General features: G+C 46.4%; 1 protein-coding gene across 1 annotated transcript in view; it reads left to right on the forward strand.

Annotated features, from left to right (window-relative positions):
* The window catches only part of LOC135109121 (uncharacterized), a 100,067-nt gene that overhangs the window by 75,232 nt on the left and 6,277 nt on the right, over positions 1 to 18,558 (forward strand). The window contains 9 exon segments of the mRNA XM_064020205.1: positions 4,972 to 5,206; positions 5,549 to 5,975; positions 6,075 to 8,704; positions 11,518 to 11,740; positions 12,886 to 12,968; positions 12,970 to 13,014; positions 13,016 to 13,043; positions 16,213 to 16,318; positions 16,665 to 18,071. Coding sequence (XP_063876275.1) covers positions 4,972 to 5,206; positions 5,549 to 5,975; positions 6,075 to 8,704; positions 11,518 to 11,740; positions 12,886 to 12,968; positions 12,970 to 13,014; positions 13,016 to 13,043; positions 16,213 to 16,318; positions 16,665 to 18,071 — 5,184 coding nt within the window.

Consider the following 18,558-nt stretch of genomic DNA (forward strand, 5'->3'; position numbering starts at 1 on the left):
AAGAATGAGCGGGGGAAAATGAATATGCTAGGGAGAAGTAGAGCAGGAGATTAAATGACTGATTAATGAATGTACTAATGGAGTGAATAATACTTACAAGGTGTCCAAAGAAGAAATGAAGAACGAGAAAAGAAAAAAATAGTATATCAGGAGAGAACAGAACAAAAACACTGACTGACAGAAAATGAAGGAGGAGGAAGAAAAATAAGTATAATGGGTAAATAGGACAGTGGAATTGAACGATTGAGAAGTTAATTGGTAGTTATGAGGCGCTAAGGGGAGGTATGAAGAATGAGGGAGGAATGTGAGGCTGTATTTGAGTCTGATGGAGTGAAATAAGACAGGGAGGGGGAGAATGAGGGATATGACAGGGAAGGATCAGAGGAGAGGAATGATGAGGAATGAGGATAGGGGGAGCGAGTGAATGTAGTTGGGTCTTGTAAAATGAAGAGGGAATGAAGGATGAGGTAGATGCGAGAAGGAAGGAAAGAGGGATGAGTGATGAATATAGGAAGAAGAGGAGGAAATGAATAAGGGAATGGAGAGAGATGCAAGGAAACATGCTGGTGTAGATAAAAAGGAGAGTAGAACGAAAGGAAGAAATGAAGAAATATTGAAAGAGAGTAGAATAGACAAGGAAACAAAGAGAATGGCACACATAGCAATGAAGAATAAAGAGCAATAATAGACAGTAGATAATCAGTATGGAAAGAATATGGGCACGAAATGAGATGAAGGAAAGATGAAAGGAAGAGAGAAGTAAAGGATAAAAAAGCTAAAGAGATAAAAAAGAAAAGAAGTGTAGGAGTTTAAGGACTGAAGAATAAGGAATAAGAAGGAAGAACTTTTTAAAAAATAGAGCTAGATGATAAGGATATAAAGAGAAGAAGTGACAAAAAAAGGAAAGGAGTTTGGAAGTTTGAGGACAAAAGAATAAGGAGCTAAGGAGGAAGAGAGAAGACACAACAACTAAGGAGAAAAAGGAAGGAAAGAGGAGACAGAAGAAATAGGAGGCACACCAAACAAGGAAAGACAAGAGATAGGAGGAAGAGGAGATAGAAAAGATAGAAGACATTCCAGGTAAGGAAGGAAAAGAGAGAGATAAAAGAGAGATAGGAAAGATAAAAGGGACAAAAACCAAGGAGGAAAGAAAAGGAAGGAAAGGAGGAGATAGGGAAACTGGTAAATCACAAAAGAATCTACCTTTTTTTTGGGGGGGGGGGTGGAAGAGGGAAGAAGAGGGAGGGGAGGGGAGGGGGGGAAGAGGGAAGGAGAAGAACCTTATTACCCAGCCCTTTAAAGAGGAGAGGATCTAACACACTTGAAGGGACTAAATTGGCTGCTACTTTTTACCAACTTCTTACTTTTTTTTATATAATCATCCTTTATAGTGACTTTTTTCTTTCTCTCTCTTTTCTCTTCGCTGAGCCACGCGTCCTAAATTCTCTCTGTTTCGAAGTAGGAGAGAAGGAAGAAAAAGTGAATGGGTTAGAGGCAGGATAAGTCAAGGAAAGGAGTGAGAAAGAGGAGAGGGCAGGACAGGAAAAGGAAATGGAGGATTATATATGGGGAAGGAAAGGGAGGGAGGGAAGGGAAAGGGAAAGGGGGGAGGGAAGGATATGAGTTAATAATGAATACATAGAAACAGACAAGTCATAAGAAAGAGAAATAAGGGGAATGGTAAGTTTTTTTTTTTTTTTTTTTTTTATAACTAATGTGTGAGTAATAGTGTTGATGATAATAATGTTGATAGTAATAAGTAATAATAATAAGAAGAGGAAGAAGAAAAAGGAGAGGAGAGTGAAGGAGTGCATAATGAATAAACAATCAGAGAGGAAGGGAAGCGGATAAGTGAATGGATGGATTATTGATGAGAGAGAGAGAGAGAGAGAGAGAGAGAGAGAGAGAGAGAGAGAGAGAGAGAGAGAGAATCACAAAAAAATAACTGAAGTAAACCAAAATGAAACACGAAAAAAAAAAGAAAAAAAATGGAAACAAAGCTGGAGAAGAGTGATAAAGAAGAATGAGGAAGAGCGTTTGCAGTGACACCAGACTTCAACATGTCAGCCTCGCGCGGACAGAAATGAAGGGCAGCGTTCATTGCAACACGAAATGAAACGCGGCTCAAACATACTGGTAGAATAATCACGCCTGTCACGGGAACGCTAACTTTTTTTTATATTATTTTTTTCGCTCTCTCTTTATTGTTTAGTGAGTTAATCAGTGGTGGGGAAAAATTATACTGATACTGGAACAAAAAAGTAGCAAAAAAAAATATATTACTGGTTACGATGAAATGTGAATGCAAATGGAATGATGATGATGGTGATGGTTGTGGTGGTGGTGGTAATAATGATAATGATCTCATGTTTTAAATCTGAGTTTATTAAAAGTACGAAAAATATTAGAGGAATACACAGCTGATGCAATGATGGTAATAACAGTGAATATAATGATAATGATGGTACTATTTTGAAATCTGCCTGAAAACGAGTGTGTGACCAGTAAATTAAGTAATCAGATAAATATACTCGTACATGTAATTAAATATGGCTGCAGCTCAAACACTAATGCTAATTATGATAATGATGATTAAAATATAATTATTTTCAAAATCTGCCTGAAAAATTTGTATATTAACAGTAAATAAAATAAATACATAACAAATAATGGAGAGTAAATTCAACTGAAATTATGATGATGATGGTGATGACGATGATGACGATGATGATGATGATGATGATGATGATGACGAGAGCAACAACAACAATCAATAGTGATAATAATAATAATAATAATAATAATAATGATAATAATAATAATAATTTCACTAGATTTGTCTGAAAATGAATGATATTAATGAAAAATACAGTGATGGAAACACTACTAATATATTAATGAAATGTATAGATGAATAAATATAGCATGAATAGTATAATTACACATAACACTGAATTACGTAACGAATTATTATAATGACTCAGAAACAAAAGATCAAAGTAAAACAATGACGTGGAAATTATAAGTAAAGGAAACGATGACTCGCTTCTTTTATTCTTGTATAAGAGAAAGAAAAACCCAATCTTCACTTGTCTTTTTCCTTTTCTTTTCTTTTTTTTTATTTGCATTTTTCTCTCATCGAGTAAGAAAAATCACTGCAAATTAACAAAAAAAGAAAAAGAAAGAGAATTTTAATTGGTTGTTTTCAGTGACAGGTATGAAAAATGAATCAGTAATGAAAGAGGAATATGAATAAAGTAATTGACAAATAGATAAATAGATTGATTGATCAGTCATTTAGTGCTGTTCGGTTGTTTCTAGAGAGGAGATTAGTTCAATGTTCATTTTTTGAGAGAGAGAGAGAGAGAGAGAGAGAGAGAGAGAGAGAGAGAGAGAGAGAGAGAGAGAGAGAGAGAGAGAGTCCTCCATTCTTACCTTAATGAGTAGAAAGAGAGAGAAAAAAAAGGCGACGTCACTCAAGGCTTTTGTAACACCGCCCTTCATTTGTTTCCTGTCACACACACACACACACACACACACACACACACACACACACACACACACACACACACACACACACACACACACACACACACACACACACACACACACACCAGTTGTTTTCTTTTATTTTCTCTTCCTTTTTTATTCTATAAGTACATTTATTATTATTATTATTATTATTATTATTATTATTATTATTATTGTTATTGTTATTATTATTATTATTATTATTATTATTATTATTATTATTATTATTACTATTATTATCATATGTTGATGTATTTACTTCAGGAAAACTTCTGTGGTTATTTTTATTTTATTTTATTTTATTTCATTTGATCTTTTTCGTGTGTTTATGTGTTGTTATTAATGTTTTTCTTTTCCCTTTTCTTCTCTTTTTTTTTCTCTCTTGCTTGGTTGCCCCTGTTGACTAACTTTCTCCTTTGATTAACTCCTGAACCTGGAAACCTTTTAAACTCTCTCTCTCTCTCTCTCTCTCTCTCTCTCTCTCTCTCTCTCTCTCTCTCTCTCTCTCTCTCTCTCTCTCTCGTCAATATTTATCGTATCCCTCGTATCCCACAAAATGTTCGTCAACTTTTCACAAACGTACGACACAATTTCTGCCTAACTCTAATTCTTATCCTCTCTTTCTCTCTTTTCTCCCTCCCCGTTTGCACTCTCTTTCTTCTGCTTGTCTCTTATCTTTATATATTGTTACTTATGGCTGTTGCTTTCTTGCTTTTATCATAATTCTCTCTCCTTCTTTCCGTTACTTCCCTCTTTGCATCTTTTCTTCCGTCTTTCTTTCTCTCATTTACTCTTTCGCTTGCTTGCTGGTTATTCCTTTTTATTTATTCCTTCGCTTTATGTTCCTCCTTTTCCCCTCGCCTTTCCTTTATTAAAAAATCCTCGCTCCATCCTCATCCTATATCCTTGCCATTCCCTTTTATTCATTCCACTATTGTCCTCTACCCTCCTCTTCTTATCTACTTCTGTTTGTCCTTCTCCCTTCCGTCTTTCCGTCCCTTTCATATCTCTATTATCTACTTCTTCTCCCCTCTCGTCTGTTTTTTCACTCCTTCCTTTTTATTCCTCCTTCGTTCTTTCTGTCCTTCCCTTATTCCTCCTTTATTATCTACTCTTATTTCCTTTACATTTGTCTATCCAATCTTCTCTTACTTTTTACACTCTACATTTCTTCCCGTCCATCTATCTCTCCCTCTCCTAATTCCTATCTCCTCCCTGGTTATGCCTCCATCCTGCCACACTGCCTCCTTCACCCAATCACACGCCTGCCGTTCTGCCTCTGCTTCCTCCATCCTGCTCCATCCTGACGTCCCTGTAACCTCCTGCCTGCCTCACACCATCCTGCCCCTGCCTATCCTTGTCCTGCTCCATCCTGCTCCTTTACATCCTCCTCCTGCCGCCACCCGCCGCTTCCCACTAACCCAGGCTGCCCTGCGTTAGGTATCGTGAGAGTTACAGCCGAGAGGTGGGCCCGACGTCCCTATCCTCGACGGGCAGGGATGGTTCAGGCCGCGTCTCTGTCCTCGAGGCGAGTCGCGGCCCCCTCCAAGATCTTTCCTACGAGACGCTGGCCAGGAATCTCGACGCCAACCTCGCCGAGATTGATATGGACGACTTCCACAGCGAGGACATCCACAACCTTCTCACTCTGCCGACCATGTGTGGAGAGTTTCAGGTGTGTGTGGGTGTGGGTGGGGGAAGTGATGGATGGGTGTGTGTGTGTGTGTGTGTGTGTGTGTGTGTGTGTGTGTGTGTGTGTGTGTGTGTGTTTATAGGGCATAATTTCATATTTATACTAAAATGTTATCAAAATAAAAAATACAGAGAGAGAGAGAGAGAGAGAGAGAGAGAGAGAGAGAGAGAGAGAGAGAGAGAGAGAGAGAGAGAGAGAGAGAGAGAGTAAACTGGTTGTGTGTGTGTGTGTGTGTGTGTGTGTGTGTGTGTGTGTGTGTGTGTGTGTGTGTGTGTACATCTAATTTTAACACCTGCCCTCTCCCCCCCCCTCCTCCCCACCCAGAGTGCCGGTGACGGGGAGATGTTCGCCAGCGTGTCGGGTTCCATGATGAACAAGATCGACCTGGGAGCCTCCGTCAGCCCTCACGCATCCTCCCACTGCGATGATGAGGACGAGGACGGCGAGTACAAGGAAGAGGAAGAGGAGGAGGAGGAGGAGGAAGAGGAAGAGGAGAGCTGCGACAGGAGGGACGACGAGGAATACAGCGGGGTGAGCGGCGACCTGTCCCTGTACCAATCTGGGCCGTTGTTCTCGCCCCTGAAGGAGCCGCCGCCCCTCGCCAACACCACATTCAGTGTGGACTCCCTGGACTGCGACTCCCTGCATGACGACCTCATCCTCACGTGCCAGGCCAACAAGGACAACTACACCATCGCCTTCGAGGGGTCCTTCGTGCAATATTCAGAGGACTCAGACTACCATGAAGCAGGTGTGTGTGTGCTCCTGTTTTTCTGTCTGTCTATTCTTCTGTCTGTCTGCCCATATACGTGTATGTCTTCATATGCACTGACCCGCTTTGTTCCCACAGAGAGCGAGTCCAGTGGCAGCAACCACTGGTCTACGGAGAGGCTGGAGGGCCGTGCCTCCGCCCCCGCCATGACCCACTCGGACCAGCCCTACACTACCTGGTCCAGGGTCGGTCGCCGTGCCTCCCGCACGCCTGAGGTGCCTTCCAGAGCCGTCAGTGGCCAGCAACAGGCGGCAGGAGCGGCGGAGGCCACAAGGACATCGGACCAGAACCAGTCCAGCACCAAGAGCAACAGCATGCCCAACCTGATGCGCCGCTCACTGATGCGCCGCTCCCTGGAGGCGTCCGGCGGCTGTGTGAAGGTGTTTGACCTGCAGAACAGCATGCGCTCCAGCCAGACCAGCAAGATCGCGGGGGAGACCAATAATTTCTCTCTGGTGAAGCTGTTCATGCGGCAAAAGAGTCTGAGCAAGGAGGCAGTGAGTCTGTCATCCAGCATCTCCCAGGAGGGGCCGTGCTCCAGCTCTGACAACCAGTCCAACGTGCACGACTCATCGGACTGGCCCATGAACAGCCAGTCAGAAAACGACATGGATGGCAGCGCCTCTCCCGTGCCGCCACCAACCCTCATGCGGCAGAATGGCGTCATTTATCACCACCACCACCACCATCATCACCACCACAACCACCACCAGGAACGAGGCTTCCGGCGCCGCACCGGTTCTTTGGGCCATGACATGACACCGAGGACCAACCAGCAGCAGGAGTACAGCTCGCCGGACCACAGCACCACCACCAGCGACACATTCGCCAACAACACCGCCAACACACAGCAGCAGCAGCAACAGCAGCAGCAGCAGCAGCAGCAGCAGGACGGAATAATCAACAACAACAACATTATCACAGCTGCAAACCACCCGTTGGACAACACCGGCCTCACGCTCGCCAACACCATGGACAACGTGACCAGCTTCGAGGACAGCCTGAAGGAGACCAACCCGTGCTCCAAGCCGCCCGTGACCAGCCCCATCCGCGAGGAGCCTGAGGGAATGGACATTTCAATGGACAGCCGCGGCGAGAGCAAAGTGCTGCTTGACCAGTCTGAGAAGGAGACTAAAATCATGCATGAAGTTTTGCGGCTGCGGGACAAACTTAACATGGAGAAGAACCACATTCCCGCCAAGGCGTCACAGAAGGAGAAAAACAACAACAGAAACAACTTCAACAACCTGCTGGGCGAGGAACACAAGCGAGCACAGTCCCCCGGCGCTTCCAAAAAGGCTGCTGCCGCCGTTGTGGTCGCTAACAACAACAACAAACGAGATGGGTCTGGTGCCACGTCCATGCGAAGGCGCCAGGATTCCGGGAACTCCTCCAGCGGGTACGCGTCCAACAGGGGCTCGACTGAGAAGATCAGGCGACCGTCAGACTCGGACCTTAGCAGCGTGTCGCAGCAGAAACCTCGCCCCAAGCCGAGGGTGATGAAGCAGATGTCCGACCAGTGCCTGCAGACCTCCAACCTGAAGGTGTCGGCGATGGTCAACACAAGCTTCAACGTGGAGAAAAAGGAAGTGTACGTCTACTACCCCAACTACGCACTGCCAGACCTCGGCTTCCTCAAGGACAAGAAGTACAACATTGATGCCCGAGTATTCCTGGTGCCACAGCATTACACGGCCCGTCCCGATGAGGCGCGGCGAGGAAAGGATCCCTCCAAGCTGCGACGGCCCTTCTCCTGTGGCGACATGGAGAAGCTGAAGAAGCACGGCTTTGGCCACATCAAGGACTGGGACTCCCTCAACTTCCTGCTACCAAAAGAACTGAAAGAGATGCTTCTCGATGAAACTGAGTGCATGGAGACCACGAAGCCTTCCTTCTGTCAGTCCCCGAAGCCTGCCCGCCGGCCCGCCAGTGCAGACTATTCCTTGCAGCAGAAGTGTTCCCATGACATCATCAAGGCGTCAGCCAGCAACAGCAGCCTCAACTCCACCCAGCCGTCGTCAGGCTACCGAGGCTCCTCCACCATGCTCAACGACTCAGAGGGCGAGAGCGGCAGCAGCAGATTTGAAACACCAACAGACACTGAGGGCATGGAGAAGCCACCGCCCTTGCCCAAGCGGTCCATCTCTCTGCCCGTAGAGGAACGCCAAGACTCTGAGGATCCAGACACGCCCCCGCCTCGGCCGCCGCTGCCCAGAGGGATTCTAAGGAAGTCCTCGTCACTCAAGGATGACGGAGGCAAAGGCACCACCAACAAGAGGTTCAGCGCCATTGAGTCTGGGCGGGGTGGCATGCGGGAGGACCTGCTTAAGAGAAGGTCGCTGCAGGAGCCCATGGAACACATGGCTCACCGCGTGGCCCGGGACACCATCCCCGAGGCGGCCCCCAGCAGTGTGCCTCACGAGGGCGAGGAGGAGGCGCCTCCCAGCCTGCCCTCCCCCATGGGCTGCAGCTGCGTGAGTCAGTGCACAGGCTTCTGCGGTAAAGGTCTCCAGAAGAAAAACCTGCTGAGAGTGAGCGAGTTGCCAGATGTGTCCAGTCACGAAGACCTGACGGAGGACGACCTGCTGCGCATCCGATCTCAAGTGAGCAACCTGCTGGTGGCGCGGGGCAGCGTGGGCTCGCTGCTGACAGACGCGGGCGCTGCCTGCGATCTCTGCCCCAAGAAGAGCGTCAGCTTCGCGGAGAAGGTTAGTACAGCCGCGCTCTACTTCCCCAGGGTCACACTCGCCTGCCTGTGTACTGCTGCTGGTAATCATATTGCAGTTTTAGTTACGTACATATTATGCATGCAGTTACAAGCTCTTTACATTACACTGGTGCATTGTTAGGTTGCATGTTTTTGCACTGGAAGACTAGCCTGTGGTTATGCTAGGCTGTTTTTAGCGGTGCCTTTTCCTCAAGCTGGTGTCAGCCCCATGCCACACTGGACCCGTGTTGTAAAGTGTGAAAAATGAGTTGGGATATGAGTACTCCGTACAGGTCTCATGAACACTGTGTCGCTATCTTGACTCTTCTGCCACATCTCTGAACTACGTCATTCCCCGCCTCTTGATCTTCCTGGAAACTTTTACCTTATCACTGTCTAATGTTATGTTCTTATTGTCCAAGCCGCAGATTGTCCATTTAATAATAGAAACAACTACATCAGTCATGTGGTGCCGGAAGTCCATACAGTTCAGTTTAATCCCCATTTGAGTGTCGTATTGCTCACCCTCACACGCACATACTCTGACATCATCATCCCTCACCAGTCATTCTCACACTAGCACCCTAAAATACCCACCTTTCTTACATCATTACTTCCTCACACCCTTACCTCACCTTTACCCTCACGCCTGCTTTCCCCGTCTGCCATCCCACCTCCAGAGTTTGCATAGAGTGAAGGTATTAAGGCCACGCATACTACCAGTGTTAATAAGGTGTTTTCTGAAGGTTTCCAGGCACCGGAGGAAAAATTATGACACTGGAATAGACGGTGAGTGAGGAGAGCGGGAGAGGGAGAGAGAGTAAAGGCAGTGGTAGGGAAGGAAGGAGGGAGGAAGGGACGGCTGACTTAGATTACTGAAACTTTATATGATGGTGAGCTGGTGAAACTTTGAATAACATGTCTGTTTTATGCGGGTTATGGTGATGAATTGCTGAAACTTGGAGTCACTTCGGTATTTTATGTGGATTATTAAATTATTAAGCTGTTGAGGCTTAGAGTGCCTTGACTGTTTCATGCAGATCATTAACGCTGAAGTTTGAATTGCTTGTCTGTGTCCAGGGGATTATTATAAACAACTGCTGAGACCTTCAATAACCCAACAGTTTCATGCGAGTGCTTAAGTAGTAACAATACTTTTTTTTAAACTAACATATACGATTTATGAGGATACGTAAGCAGTAAACTATAGATGCATTTAACTCTAAGCCCTAGACTGTAAGATTACTATTATAGCTTGACACTTGTTACTCTCTCTGTAACCCACGACGATTGTACTGAGCAGGAATAAAACGGCAGACACTAAGATATTAAAGCTGCGCGGTTGCTTAACGATGTGTGACGAAATCATACCCAGACCCTGCGCCACGCCGATTAGTGAAGCTCAAAGGGAAGCCATGGTGATTAAGAGCAACGGTAGTGAATCGATCATGACAAATAGACGCAGTAATGATCACAGCTACGAATCTCAATGTGCGGGAACAAAAGTAGTGCTTAATTTAATGAATGTATATACAGATGTCGAAAACCTTTAAGAGCATAAGAATATAAGAGAAGCTGCAAGAAACCGTCAAGCCTTCATGTAGCACTCACTATATGCAACACACCCACCTGTTTTCATCTACCATCCTTTGCCTGCTGAGTCGTTGTGCGTGTTTGGCAGTCCAGGAAGAGCGCGAAAGGAGAGAACATAGGCGCGCGCACCTCTGTTAACGCGCCACTAAAAGCAAAACATGGAATCTTTATAAAAATCTTCAAGAAAGAAGATAACAAAAACTATATATTCCGCAGATTTCTAGCCAGTACAGCGTTTGAAGGTGACTGTAGAACAAGAAAAGATGCCTCAGGATGGTTAGCAATCAAGGAAACATGCATCAAACAGCAGTGAAAGAGTTAAAACGCTAATCCATTGCTGCCATCAGTCACACGAGTTCTCTCAATGAAAAACCGACTTCACTCTCAGATTCTATCATTTTTGTGCCTTGCCTGAATGTCACCCGCACGATCAGCTGTCCTTTAAACATTTTTGCCTTAAAGATAAAAGAGTGAAAGGGAAAACGAGACACGGAAACCTGTTAAAAATGAGAAAATATGAACGTGTGAAAGGGATATCAGCAGTAATTGGCACCGGGGAGAGGAGGGTACGGGGAGGAAGAGGAGGAGAAGAGGGAGAGGGAGAGGGGGAGGTACTTAAGTGGATACCTTGGTAGGGTGGATCAAGTTTTTTGAGGTCAGTGAGAGAGAGAGAGAGAGAGAGAGAGAGAGAGAGAGAGAGAGAGAGAGAGAGAGAGAGAGAGAGAGAGAGAGAGTTTGTGTATACCTCTTCAATGAATTGTTTTATTGACCAGTTACTTTCCCGATGAGTCAGCACCACTTTTTACCTTTACCTTACTGAGAGAGAGAGAGAGAGAGAGAGAGAGAGAGAGAGAGAGAGAGAGAGAGAGAGAGAGATGAGAAGCGGCAAACTATTTACATATCAGAGAGGCGCTGGAAGCGAATGAAAGAGAGAGAGAGAGAGAGAGAGAGAGAGAGAGAGAGAGAGAGAGAGAGAGAGAGAGAGAGAGAGAGCACGGCGCGTTTAAGGTCAAAGTGGAGTTCTTATCAATACAAGGAATCAAAGAAAGAGGGACGGGAGATGGCGAGACGTATCTGAACCTGAACACAATAAGAACCATCAAAGAGAGAGAGAGAGAGAGAGAGAGAGAGAGAGAGAGAGAGAGTAGGACACATCTGAACACCCAAATACCCTTTAGTTCCGATCACGAAGAGGTTGAAATTCTAACTTTTCCCTTACAGAACCAGTGCTTAGAAGGCGGTGGTGGTGGTAGTGGCGGCGGCGTTGGTGGTGGCGCTCCTATTGGCGGTGAAGCTGCTGGAGCGGCGACGGAGGACGAAGCCAGACCGATGGTTTACGACGCCCACGACAAGAAGACGCTGGTGCTGTCTGTGCGCGCCGCTGTGGAGAAACTCGTCACGCACTTCTCCACAGGCGGGACACAGCAGGAGAAGGTTCGCCTAGGTGAGTGTGGCTGCGTCATTTTTTTTAGTCCCTGAAGAGTCTTGGGAGTTTCATCACTTTGGAAGCTCCTAAGGGTGATTGGTCCCTGTTAAGTGGGAAAGACGTTCATTGCTAATCTTCCTGTGTCGTGTTTGCGTAGGTGAGTCTGAGTCGTGGGTGTGTGGGTCGTTTTATTTAGCCGCTTCTTTCAATATCTTAGGAATTTTATCACTGGAGACTTCTAAGAGTGATTGTTTCCTGTTTGCGTGTAAGAGGAAGGGGAGAGCTTCACTTGGTCACCTGCTGTCTTTTTGTGTTCGTTTAGGTGAGTGTGAGTGTGGTTCATTCTAGCCACTCCCTGAAGAAGCTGGGGAATTTTATCACTGGAAACTTCTAAGAGTATTTCCTGTTTGCTTGTAAGAGGAAGGGAAAAGCTTCACTTGTCCATCTGCTGTCTTTTTGTGTTCGTTTGGGTTATGTGTGAGTGTGGCTCATTTTACTTAACTAGCCATCCCCTGAAAAAATCTTTGGAGTTTTATCACTGGAAACTCATAAGGGTTATGGTTGTGTGTTAGCTTAGCAAGTGTTGTTTTTTGTTCTCTTAGGTGAGTGTGGGTGTGTGGTTCATTTATTCAGCCACTCCCTGTATAATCATGGGAGTTTTTATCACTGGTAACTCCTCACGGCGATTGTACCTTGTTAGCTTGCTGAGTGGAGGGGAAAGGTTCACATGATCATCTGGTCCTGTGTCTTTTTGTGTGCGTCTTGACTTTCACTGTATGTGTACCTATGGATTATCTTGATGTGTGTCAGGCGAGACAGGTGCTACTTTTACTCTCCTGTGTGTGTGTGTGTGTGTGTGTGTGTGTGTGTGTGTGTGTGTGTGTGTGTGTGTGTGTGTGTGTGTGTGTGTGTGTGTGTGTGTGTTTTGCTGTTTTAGTGTTGGTTTTATATTATGTTCTACGTGTATGTGTTTTGATGTAGGTTGTGGTAATACATTATAGGATTTGTACAGTACACATATACAGAGAGAGAGAGAGAGAGAGAGAGAGAGAGAGAGAGAGAGAGAGAGAGAGAGAGAGAGAGAGAGAGAGAGGAGAGAGAGAGAGAGAGTTCCCACGCACGAATACGAGTACACAGCCCACCATCATTTCTACAGGCACAAGCGCTGTGACCCCCGGCCGTGGCGCAGCTGGCCCTGGACAAGCTATGCCCTGCAGTGTACGCCTTGCTGAGTGATGGCCTGCACCCCCTCCTTGCAATCACTCTTCGGCAAGATCAACAACTCAGTCTGGGCGCGTCATCGAAGTCACGAGTCAGATCAGTGAGTGGGAAAGGACCTTGTTTACTTGGTCACTGTCGTGTTTATATATGTGTTCTGTCTGTTTTCCTTTTGCTTTCTTCTTTTCTTCATTCTGTGTTTTTCTTCTGCTTACTTACATACTTCCTTCTTTATTTCTTTCTTCGTTCTTTCGTACCATTGTTTATTTTTGTCGTGCCTCTGTGTTTCTTCTACTTTCCATTCCTTCATTTTTTTTTTCATGTTTCTATGTTTCTTCATTCCATTCCTTCATTTCTTCGTGTTTCTATGTTCCTTCTACTTCCCTTCATTCCATTCCTTACGTTCGTCGTGTTTCCATGTTCCTTCTTTGTACTTTCTTACTCTCTTCCTCATTTCATCCTTCCTTCTTTCATTCCGTTGTTTACTTTTGTCGTGTTCCTGTGTTCCTCTTACTTTCCTACTTCTTTCTTCTTTTGTTACTATCATGTATCGCTTCTATCATTCCAAATTATGTTCCTGAGAAATGGTTGGATTATTTTACTTTTTGGCACCATTATGTAACGTTTCTGTCAGTCTAAGTTATGTTCCTTAGAAATGGTTCGGTAATTTCACTCTTTTGGTACGTATCACCATGTATCGTTTCTGTCATTCCGGTTCTTGTTCGATAATTTCACTCTTGGTACGATTTTCTTCCGTACGTAGCAAACTTTTTACAGGTCATCACGTAGACAACCTTTTTTTTTTTTTTTTTTATCTCTCCCTTTTTTTACACGTACTACTTTCTGTAGGTCACCACTACAGACATTTCTTTGTTCCGAGTGTGACTTGCTCCTTACGTCACCTAATCGATCGCCAGTCTTGTCATTCATCCTCCTTTTGGCTCAGAATCGATGATGTTCTTGTCAATATCCCTTTCGTTCCTTTGACTTGCCACCCTGAGTTTCCTTGATTACTGTTGTCCTGTTTGACGCTTCTGTTGTTTTTCATCATCATACGTCTGTTTAGTCCTGTCTTTGTGTGCTTTGTTGGGTTTTCATCTTCATTTATTCTCTTTTTCGTGTGTTTGGTTTTCATTTTCGTGTGTTTGTTAGGTTTTCATCATTTCAGTCCCTTTCTCGTGTTTTGTTTTGTTTTTCCGGGGGGATTTAATTATTATCTATTCCCTCCTTCGTGTGTTTGTTGGGTTTTCATCATCGTTCAGTCCTTCCTTCGTGTGTTAGGTTTTTCGTTACTGTACTTTTGTTATTTCTCTTCACGTGTCGCTCTGTTGTAAAAATTATGTCATTTATTTATTTATTTATTTATTTATTTATTTATTTTTATTTTTATTATTTTTATTTTTTTTTACTAAGGATTGCACTTGATATTTTTGCTTCCGCTCGCCCTCTCAGTTTTATTTATTTATTTTTTTATTTTTTTTTTTTTTTCACTCACTCACGCAAGGCCTCACCATTTCATTTGAACGCTCACTCAGTCACTCACACTCATCCAAAACTTCACCTTTTCATTTCAATTTTCACTTATCCTCTCAGTTTCTCTCACTCACTCACGCGCGGCTCTCTCTCTCTTTCTCTCTCTCTCTCTCTCTCTCTCTCTCTCTCTCTCTCTCTCTCTCTCTCTCTCTCTCTCTCTCTCTCTCTCTCTCTCTCTCTCTGACAGCTTTAGGCCATCTCTCACCCAGCCAGCCACCGCTTCTATTTCTCACGCTGCCTGTCACTTCATTAATCTGTCAGTAGTAATCTCACCGAATGGCTTATCAGTGCTTTCACCTGTTCTATCACTGACATATTCGTCTTAACTTGGTTCTTCCTTGTTCTCATTTGTCCATACTTTCCACGAGGTGAAGAAGGGAAATAGGTGAGATAGGAAATAAGGAATACAAAGGAAAAGTAAAAGAATAAAGGAAAAAGGCCGTTAAGGAATGCAGTGAAAACCTTGAAGGAAAATCTCTCTCTCTCTCTCTCTCTCTCTCTCTCTCTCTCTCTCTCTCTCTCTCTCTCTCTCTCTCTCTCTCTCTCTCTCTCTCTCTCTCTCTCTCTCTCTCTCTCTCTCTCTCTCTCTCACTTCTCGTCTCGTCTCGTCCTATTATTGCTTGTACTTGTTCTTCCCCATTCACTTAAATTCCTCTCTTTGCCAATCCTTTTCATTCGCTCTCATTCTTATTCTTCCCTGTTCAGTATCTCTCCTTCACTTCATTCTTGCTCCTTTTACCGCATGTAGTCTTGTTCTTCCACTCATTTCCTCTCCTTCACTCCTTGTTTGATCTTCTTACTGTCTCCTTTTTATTCCTTATCGTCCATTCCCTCTCCCCCTCGCCACTCGTTCGGATCTTAACATGGAAACGAGATGCAGAGCGAGGCAGCGTGTCAGCAAAACAGCACACGCGTCAAAGTTAGGTGGGAACTTGACTGCAACACGGCAAGGTAGATGTTCACTGATCAAAATTCTAATTGTTCCTGGATGTCTGCTGTTTATTCTGGAAGTTGCGATGATACGAGAAGAGAGACGGGGTAATATTGTTAATCAGTCTTTCCTCATTCGTCCCCTCTCTTGTACTCATTTGGGCTTCTGTCTGTCTGGGCGTGTGGTCTCTCAAAACCCACGAATACCATGTACATTCTTATCCATTTGCCATGTACATTTATTTCACTTGTTTCGTAATTGTAAAGCACGAAATTCACACCTGTTTTTTCTCCACCTGGGCTGCTGTCTATCTGGTCATATGCCTTCTGTAAATCCATGAATATCAAAGCACATCCTTATCTGTTTATCCTTATCTGTTTGCCTTGCACATTTAATCCGCTTGTCTCATGTAGAACGTCAAATCCACACTTCCCGTTTCTCATCTATCTGGGTTTGCTTGTAGTGTCATATGCTTCCTCAAAATCAACGTTTTAAGTGACTTCCTCCATACTTTAATGACTCTTCAGTACAAATCATCTCCTCTTTACTTCTTTTTTTTTTCCCTGGAGTCATTCCCTCAATACTTACTTCACTGTCTTCAACGCAACTCACTCCTGTATCTTTTTTTTTCTTTCACTCATTCCGTACTCCGACTCTCAACACAATTTTTTTTTTTTTTTTTTTTTTTTTTTTTTTTTTTAGCTACTCCCTCAACACCACGATCCCTCCCTCTGTACTTTTTTTTTCTTTTAAGTCACTCCCTCCGTACTTCCTTGACTCTCCTCACCACCACGCCCCCTCCCCGCAGGCCCCTCCACCAAGGCCCTCAACGACCTGGTCCTCACCCTGAACAGCGAAGAGTGTCTCTCAGAGGGACCAATCAAGTTCAACGCCTTCATCTTTGGCCTCCTTAAGTGAGTCTTCAGTCCCTGCGTGTTGGGGAAGGGGGTGGATGTGTGTGTGTGGGTGTGTCGGTGGTAGGTGGATGATTGCGTGTGTGTGTTTGTATGGGTGGTTAGTTGTGTGTGTGTGTGTGTGTGTTGATGGTGGTAGAGAGAATAGTAAAGGTGCTGATGTTAAAGTATCCTCCCAATGAAATATGTATTTCTAAAAGTTGAGAGAGAGAGAGAGAGAGAGAGAGAGAGAGAGAGAGAGAGAGAGAGCGCGCAAATAGCCGTCAGAGCGCAAGAAGGACACTCCAGTTAGTAACAGTAACTCCCGCGTGGCACCTGTAACTCTCTGCCTCTCTGCCCCCTGCAGCATCCGGTCGCTGGACTCGTGGCTTGGTTACCTGCGGACAAGGGAGAGCGTCATCCAGAAGCACTACCACCCCGAGGCCTTCCTGTACCTGGCCAACACCGCCACCAAGTCCCTCTACGATGACCTGCTCCTGTCGCTGCGGCCCCTCGCCCTGCTGCCCTTCAACCTGGACCTGCTGCACGAGTACAAGGCTCTACATGCCAGCCTGCAGAAAATGGAGGAACGCCTTCTGCTCCACGCTGGCTCCAAAGAAAGTCCAGGTGATCGCCCGCCATCAGTTCTCGACCTTCACTCCAAAGAGACGAAGGAGTTCAAGAACGCCGCCCAGCAGGACCGCGTCAAGGCACTTATGCGGGTGCTCGCCTCGCCAGAACTCGACGAGCACGAGCTCCTGCACTCCACGCTGGACCATTCGCGGGATCGAAGCCGCAGCCCACGCCCGCGCTCTTGTTATGACCACGTGACGGGAGAGGAACTCAGCCCCGCACAACGCAAGCGCTGGAGCGGCGTCCAGCTTGGCTCCCGGCTACTGACAGCCATCGACAAGCTGATGTTGGAGGAGGCCGCCGGCACCTCCAGCGAGGACTACACTGACTCCATCGACAACCCGAAGAGCGGGCGGCCATCGGGGCCGCGGCGGGGCAGCGTGGGCCTCAATGACGACCTCCCGTCAGACCTGAGGATCAGCGACGTGTCGAGCCGAGACGGTGACGTGAGTGAGCGATCAGCCTCTGAGAAGGACACGGAGAACGAGAAGGGCGCGAAGGCGTGTGTTGAGAGTGAGCGAGATGAGGAACCAGAGGGCGTCAGGTTCCGGCGACTACAACTTAAATGGGAGCAGATGGCCAGCCCTGAGAAGAAGCCTGCCAAGGCACAGCAGCAGCAGCAGCAGCAGCAGTCACCGCCGCCGCCGCCGCCGCAGCAACCACCACAGCCACAGCCGCCTCAGCCCGAGAAGTCCATCAGCCCCAGTAGCGGCAGCAGGTCCAGAATACCGCGGCCTGTGAGCATGACGTCCCCCCAGCGACCCTTCAAGGCCTTCGACCCCTCCAAGGAGAAGACGTCGCCGCAGGTCAAGCAGCCACCGAAGTACGTCCCGGCGTCCCCCAAGGAGCTGCCCAAGCCTGCCCCGCGACGCTCGCTGAAGGACAAGGCGGCGTGCCAGTCCCCAGCAGGCGACGAGCAAGGAGGCGCCGCACGCCCTCCCTCGGTGCGCTCCCGCCTTGCCCCACGCCCCACCTCCATCTCCAATAACATGGTGCGCGCCTCCTCAGTGCCTGGCCGCGTCCCCGCTTCGGCAGACAAGAGCAGCAGCCCCAGTGGCAGGTATGAGGGCCAGCGTAGGTATGGTGGACAGCCCAGGTCAGCCAGCCACGGGAGACGCGTGACGCCCGGAGACTCCCCCAAGTAGGTACCTTCTCCCGGCCCGAGCAGACACAGGTGGTCTTGGTGGAGTCAGGTCACTAAATTCCTTCCTTCACTTAATCCACATTTTGCCTCGGGAACTCAACTTCGAAGTAGATATTTTGTTGTATTATCTGCCCCCCTCCCCCCCAACTCACCACCACCACCACCCGTGTCTTCATAGAGCATTTCTTTCACTCAAAAAAAAAAAAAAAAGATCAAAGAGAAATACTGTCACACAACCTTTACCTGGCACTGAGTCAAAGCACAAAGAAGACAGAAAGCACCCACACACCGCCGCGCCTTGCCTTATAGTGGGGAGTATTCACGTGGTTCAAGGTAATGTATTGCTCGCCTCGTTATGACCTGGACAGTTTTACTTAAGTACTATACTAAATTCGCTCTCTGCACCAGCTGTTGGTGTCCCTGTCGCCGCCGCCCCGCCCCGCCGGCATGTCTGGGTGCGGGGCGCGGACCACACTAGTCCCTC

The sequence above is a fragment of the Scylla paramamosain genome, chromosome 18 (genome assembly GCF_035594125.1).
Source record: "Scylla paramamosain isolate STU-SP2022 chromosome 18, ASM3559412v1, whole genome shotgun sequence".
NCBI classification, from domain to species: domain Eukaryota; kingdom Metazoa; phylum Arthropoda; class Malacostraca; order Decapoda; family Portunidae; genus Scylla; species Scylla paramamosain.